Source organism: Sphaerodactylus townsendi, linkage group LG02 (genome assembly GCF_021028975.2).
Source record: "Sphaerodactylus townsendi isolate TG3544 linkage group LG02, MPM_Stown_v2.3, whole genome shotgun sequence".
NCBI classification, from domain to species: domain Eukaryota; kingdom Metazoa; phylum Chordata; class Lepidosauria; order Squamata; family Sphaerodactylidae; genus Sphaerodactylus; species Sphaerodactylus townsendi.
The window spans coordinates 136,121,610-136,130,409 of record NC_059426.1 but is presented as its reverse complement, the minus strand read 5'-3'; the positions used below and the strand labels follow the sequence as shown (position 1 = coordinate 136,130,409).

Here is an 8,800-nt window from a genome sequence, read left to right as displayed (position 1 = left end):
GTTAACATAAACTGGAAGAGGACACTGTAGAATAGCTAAGTTTTCTTTATAATTATTTTTGAATATTTCTGCAAATTAGCCTATTGTTGTGAATCACTGTGTGTTTATGTAGACAATAAACTGCGTTAAAAGCAATATCATCTCAATAAAAACAGTGGCAAATTCATTTTGATGCGGTTTGATTATACTCATATATGCAGGGAAATAAATGCAAAGTATATCCAGTTAATACGTTTACACACTTGGGGAAAACGACACTCTCTAGGAAAGCGATTAAAGGGGGTAGTCCATTTCCCTAAACGCATTTTATTGCTGATACTGATTTTTTACCATGGAAGAAAAGTCTAACTGATTTGATTTCAATAGAAATTCTTTTGGAATGGGGCCTAAAAACTCATGCAAGTAGAATGCAAGGCGTAGTTATCACAGAATAGTATAATTACTGTCACCTGCTGCAAACATTACACTGGCATAGAATAAATAAACTCAACAGAACGTAACAGAAATGCTGCTTCTGTCTGATCATGAGCCAAGAAGGGCAAATGTACTACTGGTGCAACTATTTTAAAGGTAATATTACGGATGATAATCAACGTCACTGCAGCAATTTGTGGAAAAAAAAACCCATCAGACAAGTACTTCCTGTGTTTTCACATAATTCCTCCGGAGTCTTCTGTCTGGCTGGTGTCATATAAGCTTGCTGTCTCTTCTCTATGATTCTGGCGTATAAACACAAGCGGGAGGAGTTCAACTTTTCTAGGAGGAACTGGAGGAAAGACCGGGTTTCGTGTTAGCCTCGTGAATCTCCACGCATGGCCGATTGCAGCCGAGGTCCAGCAGCCCGGGTGGTCTTGCAGCAATGTCTGCATGCGAGACTGCAAGTGAAGCCTCCGGAGCCGGATTCCGAGGCCAAATGGGTGGAGGTGACGTCTCTTCACTGGCGATTTGATCGCGGACTCCCCCTTTCTTTTATTAGTGGATGGCTCTTTTCATGCCTGTCTTTTCTGTAGCTCTCTGCTTTAAAACTTTAGAAGAAGAGGAGTTTGGATTTATACCGGGCTTTTCTCTCCTGTAAGGAGATTCAAAAGGACTTACAAATTCCTTTCCCTTCATCTCCCCACAGTAGACACCTTCTGAAGTAGGTAGGGGCTCAGGGAGTTCTGTGAGTAGCCCAAGGTGACCCAGGCTGTCTTATGTTCAACTCATATTGTCTTATGTTCAACAGAATTCAAGATCTGATCCAAGGATGTAAGTAAGGAGGGGGGGGGGGTGTTCTCGGGTTCAAACCCCCTGGCCTGCAGGGGACGCATTGTTTAGGCTAGCAGCACCAAACTTTCAGGAATTGTTTGGGGGACTCTCCTGATGATACTACCCAGGTTTGGTGAGGTTTGGTTCAGGAGGTCCAATGTTATGGACTCCCAAAGGGGGTGCCCCATCCTCCATTGTTTCCAATGGAGCTAATAGAAGATGGGGGCTACACCTTTGAGGGTCCATAACTTTGGACCCCCTGAACCAAACTTCACCAAACCTGGCAGGTATCATCAGGAGAGTCTCTTACTGATACCACCCAGGTTTCGTGAAGTTTGGTCCAGGGGGTCCAAATCTATGGTCTCCCAAAGGGGGTGCCTCATCCCCCATTGTTTCCAATGGGAGGTAATAGGAGATGGGGGCTCCAGTAAGTGATTGAAGTCTGGTGAGGTTTGTTGATGAAGAAAAAAAAAAAGGAAGCCACATAGGTGAAAGTGAAGTAGAAGGAGGGGTATGATCTTCACAAAATGCCCGTGTTGGGATGGCAGAGCTGATATAATCATACATGCCTTCCCCCAAGTGAGCAGCAGTGGCGTAGGAGGTTAAGAGCTCATGTATCTAATCTGGAGGAACCGGGTTTGATTCCTAGCTCTGCCATCTGAGTTGTGGAGGCTTATCTGGGGAATTCAGATTAGCCTGTACACTCCCACACATGCCATCTGGGTCACCTTGGGCTAGTCACAGCATCTTGGAGCTCTCTCAGCCCCACCTACCTCACAGGGTGTTTGTTGTGAGGGGGGAAGGGCAAGGAGATTGTAAGCCCCTTTGAGTCTCCTGCAGGAGAGAAAGGGGGGATATAAATCCAAACTCTTCTTCTTCTTCTTGACATGTTTTTACCCAGGGCTTTGAAGCCACTAACTGGAGCCCATCGCACCAACAGCTGGAACACGAAATTTGACAGTCTTGGGCTAACTTTATGTCCCAAAAGTGTAAAGATAGAAGGGGAAAGAAGATGCTTCTGGAAACAGATTGGGTTGGAGTGAAGATTCAAGCCTCATGTGTTGATCAGTAAAATAACAAGAAGTGTGGAGGTTGGGATATCAGTTGCTCCTTTGATTAAGTTTATGGACCAAATGAAATAACAAGCTTAAGTTATGTGGTACCCATTTGTTTGGGTTTAATTCTGAGGAAGACACACCATGGGAAATAAATGTATCACATTCAGTCTAACCATAAGACAAATGCTATTATTATTTGTGGAATGCTGAATGAAATCAACTGAAACTATTATTACTATTATGATGGGATAGGGTTGAGCTTTCTTTTCCCAAGCATGGACCTCTCTTTGAAGTGCTGTGATTCACACTGCATTGTTTCCCTTCAGCCCCCAGATTAGAGAAATAGCTCTTCTGGGGGATCAGTGAAAGAATTCCAGCTATGTGCTTAACAGCTAATCTGAGACTCCTGCTAATGGGATAATAACTTTTAACCTAAAATCTTTTAACCTAAAATCTTGGATAAGAGGGAGGAAGATCATGTACCTGAAAATAAACCACACTTGTTCTCACTGCAAATAAACTGCAGTTTGTTATGATTTCTAAATATAGACCCAGTTAGGCACTATGCTTTAGTGAAGGGTACAAGCGATGGGCTTTGCTAGTTAAGAAAGCTTTTGTATCTTGATCTATTCAGTGACAGTAAAACGTTGAATAGGCATGCAGGTGTATAAATATGTCTCTTCGTTACTTTGTATAGATCCATCGAGGACTTATAATCTACATATGTTTCTTAAAAGGGGCCAGTGAAGAAATCATTCCCAAAATGGGTAGGTAAAATTCTTGAAACAGACAGCCAAAACTAAACCAAACTGTGATTTGATGCAGCTGTTTCATTGAACCTAACATAAAGATATCTCACAAGACAATAGTAAGAACCCATTTAATGAAAATTTTAATCTAAAAGCTTTGAAACTGAAAACTACTCAGGGAAATTAGTCTACTTATTTCATTCTGAGTCCTCCATGTAAGTTCAACATGCTTTTTATTTTAACTGGTTCTTGTTAAGGTAGCTCTTAGGAAGCTTGTTAAGATGGACTGTATTCTTACTATTATATTGTATTTACCTACAGACTTGATGTAGTATTGAAACATGTAAAACCATTACATAGTGGTTTAGAATCCTGATTTTTAGGCAAGGTGCCTAATATCTTACATTTTACATTCTGCCTAACAATTCGAGAGAACTTGTAACCTTGAATGCTGTTTTGTATGATCAGTCTGACTTGCAAGATTTTCTGTTCTCTCCAGATTCAAAAGGGCTGTGGTGGGAAGGGACACCGTACACGCTCAAAAGTAATTTGGTAACTTAAAAAGTTGTGTCTTACATTATTGCATGTATGTAGTAGGTTGATGCGCATGGTGCACAGTAATCATGTAGTTCTTTTTGTTCGATGGTAGTTTCAAATGACGGTCTATGTGGTGGAGTGATTCCAATGTAATTCCATTACATTGAAAGCCACCTTTTGTTATGAGTAACAAGGATGAGTGGAATACCCCAGAGACAAATGTACAAACATCAGAGTTTCTGCTAGAGTCCTGGAACTGACTCGCTTGTCTGCCTCTACAAGTAGTTATGAATATTCTGACAAGATATTTCAGTCACACTGGACTTGTGCAAATGCTTTTAGATTAAAATTGCAACATGGGAAAAAGTCCTAAATAATACCTCAAGTCTTCACTGTAAAGCATTTTTACCTTTGGTAAGAGTGGAGTGGACTGAAAGAATGTGGCTTGTTAGTCTGACAATCAGAATCCTTAGTATTGATCCACTAATAGTTATTTAGGACATTGCATTCAGTTGCATGGCAATCCAGTGTCTGGGACATTTCGCAGAAAGTGTGGCTATACTTGTTCCTTCTCCAGATAGAAAACTGACTGCATGAAAATGAGTTCAATAGTTGAAAAATATCTTCCAAATCATTATGAAGCTCTCTACTCTCTAATGTAGATGTTTTTCCACAGTTGCATCTGAACCTAGAAAAAGAGCCATATACTAGATTGCCAATAGAGGGCATTCATGTACAGTTAAATTGCTTATGGAATAGCTTGTGAGAAATAAAATGACAATTGAAATTAGAGTACTACTTCCAAATCAATCTGGAGCTTTGAATTTCACAGTGTAAATGTTTTGTCTTCTGGCATCATGGACAGGATATAAAAAGAAGACGAGCTAATGGGCAGCAGTTGTGTTTATTTATGCTGATTTTAAGACTTTTTCTATATTTTTGCAGTTAATACGCTCCTGAATGTGAAATTAAGTGAAACTGAAGATGGCAAATATGTTTCTATTGTGGATTTGGCCGGCAGCATTTTAATAATACCTCAAGCCACACTGGGCGGTAAACTGAAGGGAAGAAATATGCAGTATCATTCCAACATTGAAAAGGAAATCGGGATGGAACTGTATTCTCAGTTCGTGACTCTGTGTGAACAAGAACTGGTTGCTAATGCCAGATGTGCCAAGGCTGGTGTTATTCTCAGGCATGGGACCTATGGAAACCGGCAGGTTTTGAAAGTGGATACAAATGGACCATTCACTCATATGATTGAGTTTTGAAAAGTTTCGTCTTCTGAATGACTAGTAAAAGTTGCTGTTTCAACAGATAGCAGTGTATTTAATTGACTGCATGAAATGAAACCTTGCAAAATATATTTAATTATTTAAACATAAATGGTCTCGAGTTGTTACTGTACATTGTGGTAAATCAGTAATAACCGTCATTAGTCAAAGAGGCTCACTGGCAAAACTCTTTTCCTTAGGTACCCCCCCGCCCCCAGTTTGTAGCCATGTTTGTCCACATGAGAATCCAATATCTAGAATTAGAGGAGGAAGTGAAATCAGACTGGGGTTCTTTTTGACTCTGTTGGGCACCTTTGGAGTTCTGACCTAGGGTAGTGGGCCAACCACAAAATAAGTGCTGCAGGAGGCAGAGGCAACCACAAAATATCAGTGGATAAAGTTCTTTATACCTCTAGTATACTAGTAGTAACTGTTCAACATTTTAGACAGAAGCTGTTTAATAGGATGCCTTTTAAAATGAACATATTGTTTTAAAATATATTCTTGCATATATACAGCTTATTGTCAGTCACATAATGAAAATCTTTGTGCTGTGGTAGGAGCTGCTGCTGAAGTAAGATTTTTAAAAAATCTGCACAGCCAATTACCCCTGTACCCCAGGACAGAGACACAGTCTCTCAATGACGTGGGGAAAATTAGCTCAGAGCAGACTGCTTATTAATATTGCAAGAAGTTGGGTAGAGAACCTTTAATACCAATGTATTGAAGGAAGAAAATCCAAAGAGAGGAATATAATGCAAATTTGACAATCTTTATTGTAGGGATAAGAGGTTCACAAGCACTTGATTCAATGCAATAGACACACACAGAATATTTTTGTGATTTGTACATTCTTAACCATAATGGACAATTGCATGAAATAGAATTTATCCAAATGCCACCCTTTTCATGCTGCTGTCCTATTAGCAGGCTATGAAGAGTTCCCCTAATCATTGGGGAGTGATTTTGTTGGGATTTGGCAAGTGTTTGTCAGGAACTAAGCCAGGAAAGAGTTAACTGTTAGTATGTTAAATAGTTGCTGAGGTCACTGCATAATTAGAGAGTCAAGTCAACTGATTAGCTATTAGTAAGTTTTAACCTGACATTGCTAGGGTGCCAGATAGCATGTATGACTAAGTTTGTAAAAGCTAACTTGTTCTCCTTGTTCAGAAATCCTCTTGCAGCAGACAACAGAGAGAGAGATAAGGAATAACTATAGACCACATGTATAACCCTCTTTTTTTCACTTTAATAGCTAGTAAAGTTTTTCTCATTTTAATAGCAACCAAGACTCTGACTCGTTTATTCTTGCAGCTCTGCTAATGAGCATATATATATTTAACAATAGATTTTTAGCAAAAGCTCCTGAACCTGGGCAAAATGTTCACCTAGTAAATGTTGTCTCCACAATGGATTGTCTCCCAAATCTGATACTATAACCACTATAACACACTGTCAGACTTTATGCAAGTAATATGAGTACAGGTAGAAGCTTTGTGAATGGCAAGGTTATACTAGGAGGCAAAAGAAATCCGTAAGATTAGTATGTTTGGTTTATTTGATGGCAATCTCTTTTAATATAACTTTCATGTTGAGAATATAAAGTACCAGAGGGAGAGTTAGGGCTCTCATACTGGTAAGGGGAGAGACACACCCAGTGGATTGTTGCAATCCTTCTTGTCAGGCCAGCTGCTTCTATCCACCTCTCTTCCCTCAGCTTCCAAGGCATGACAGCAAAGTGGAGAGATGAGTACTGCAGCATCTGGAGGAGAGAGCAGGAGTGGCTCTAGACCCTAGAGAATGCTCTTTCCCATCCTTTGGTGCTAGCTATCCTTCTGATGTGTCCCAAAAGCAGCCTTTATCTCACATCAATGCAGACACTGCTAGCTCTGACTGAAAGTAACTAGTATCCCATCATTCCAGAGGAAAAAATCACTTTTGTGAATGGTCAATGTATGGTACTGGACATTTGTAATGGTTTGTATTGACCTGTTTTGTGAAAGGCTACAGTTTCGGATTGGAGCTGAGTCATGACATATTCAAAGGTGCTCTTTCTGAAAGGAGAGAATGTTTATTTTCTCTCAGTTCTCTAGTGCATTTTATTTCTTCCTGTTTCACAGATCACGATTTTCTTTATGATAAGCTCATAGGTAGCTGTGTTTTAAGGTAAATTTACAGAGTGTTGATGCAGCCTTGAATAACAACCTCCATAACAGCATGTCTCTTGACCATTAAGGAGATTAGATTATTCTCTAACAAACTGTTTAATCTCTACAGCATTCCCAGTGTGACTGCTCTGAATCTAACATTGCTGTCTTCTCAATTTAATGGTATTTGAATATCAGTCTCAATAGTCAATGTTCTTACAGCAGCATATACTAAAAATGCGATTGTAAGCAGCTTATTGGTCAGTCCTATAAAAATTCACTCCAGTTTAAAACCATTTTAAAATATGGGTTTTGACTGGAGGAACTAAGCATAGGATTGCACTGTTAATCTATTGAGACAGCAGCATATTTTGGATTATGGAAGTACAGAGATCTTAATAACAGGAGGAGAGTTTTCATCTAAACCATAGTGTTTATTTATGTAGAATAATTTATTAATAAACCTGCTAGAAAAGATATTTTTCAATGGGTGTGGGATTATTTAAAAACTATAATGTTATACTATTATTATTCAACAGGGCAATTTATTTGGTTAATTTAAAATGTCACAAGCATTATTTCACTCTTTGTTTTCTGATTGCACTTTAAAAAAATATTATTCAGAATTGTGGAAGCTCTTATACCACTTTAGAACCACTTTTGGAAATTTATAAATCACCATGGTCTGATTTTGGTTCTCTGCAAATCATGGTTTACAAAATGAGCCAGTTTAACCACGATTCTCTTATAAATCAGAGTTTGAAATAATGGTTTTTAACGGGTTTGCCAACATGGGTAGAATGGATACAGGCTAGCAAACATGGTTAATGGAGATACGCATGCAGCTCCACACTGTGGGTAATGACAAGGGGAAAGAAGAATCCATGCCTGAAAATTTTTATAGAGCTAGTATTACACCCATATACAGTAATTCAAAGCTACAAATCCTTACATCTTAATACTTAAGAGAACACTTCTTTACTTAATTTCAAAGTACTTATTCCCTTCTCTGGTGTATATACCATTTTCCAGCTCAGTTTACAAAGTGGTTTACAACAAAATCATTAAAATCCACAAAGAATTATAGAAATACAAAAGAATAACACCATCAATCCTTAACAAACATTCCAGTCATATAAGACAGCAAGCCATTGGCAACTCTGTTGAGTACTATCTGTTTGTAGGAATGGACTTGGCTGTCCATTAATAGCCCTTCATTATTCTTAAAGGTAGTTTAACATAGGCTGTTGCCAGAGGTGGATTTTCTCAAATCGATAGCAGTAAAGACCTACTTTTAAAGAGTCAGCCCATATGACATCCAAGCACATTTTGTGTGCCTTCTACCTAGGGCTTTCCTTTTTGAGCTGGATTGAAGGAAAACTGAATAAAGCACCATATAACTGGGCCATAGTTTTCCCAGGTAGATGTTTCCTGGGAGAGTTAAAGAGGGAAAGCTGAAAACTGGGGGCAGATAAGGACAGGTGGTTGGTGAGTAGAAACGACAGAAGGAAACAGAAAAGGAGAGAGGCTCTCGGGGGTTGTAGGGAAGGGAAAGAAGAAATAGAGAAGTGACGAGCTGGCCCCACAAGTCCTTTTGGATCCTCCACTTGTCATGTATAATACTTATGCTATGTTTAGATTTCCGCAATCCTGGTCATATTATTTATTTCTTGGACTTTTATGCCGCCCTCCCCTGTCATGAAAGGCTCAGAGCAGATAACTTCAGTAATATACATATCGATAAAATATACATCAATGTATAACATAATGTGAAAATGACATACCAG

At 39.1% G+C, this 8,800-nt stretch overlaps 1 protein-coding gene across 2 annotated transcripts; it reads left to right on the top strand.

Annotated features, from left to right (window-relative positions):
• Window positions 1–676: 676 nt before the first annotated feature.
• DTD2 (D-aminoacyl-tRNA deacylase 2) lies at window positions 677–4,978 on the top strand. Of its 2 annotated transcripts, XM_048483320.1 has the most exons (4): window positions 677–923; window positions 3,004–3,073; window positions 3,555–3,599; window positions 4,538–4,978. In XM_048483320.1, the coding sequence occupies exons 1-4, from the start codon at window positions 813–815 to the stop codon at window positions 4,861–4,863; spliced, it is 552 nt and encodes a 183-aa protein (XP_048339277.1). In that variant the 5' UTR covers window positions 677–812; the 3' UTR covers window positions 4,864–4,978. The 2 variants fall into 2 exon arrangements, with proteins under 2 accessions (XP_048339277.1, XP_048339278.1); XM_048483321.1 differs by lacking the exon at window positions 3,555–3,599.
• The last annotated feature ends 3,822 nt before the right edge of the window (window positions 4,979–8,800 follow it).

What these genes read in the sequence shown, in the direction of transcription:
- DTD2 (XM_048483320.1), top strand. Translation starts at nt 813, where the DNA reads ATGGCCGATTGCAGCCGAGGTCCAGCAGCCCGGGTGGTCTTGCAGCAA. An exon ending in AGAAATCATTCCCAAAATGG is followed by an intron (nt 3,074 to 3,554) that starts GTAGGTAAAATT and finishes TGTTCTCTCCAG; the next exon opens with ATTCAAAAGGGCTGTGGTGG. An exon ending in GACACCGTACACGCTCAAAA is followed by an intron (nt 3,600 to 4,537) that starts GTAATTTGGTAA and finishes ATATTTTTGCAG; the next exon opens with TTAATACGCTCCTGAATGTG.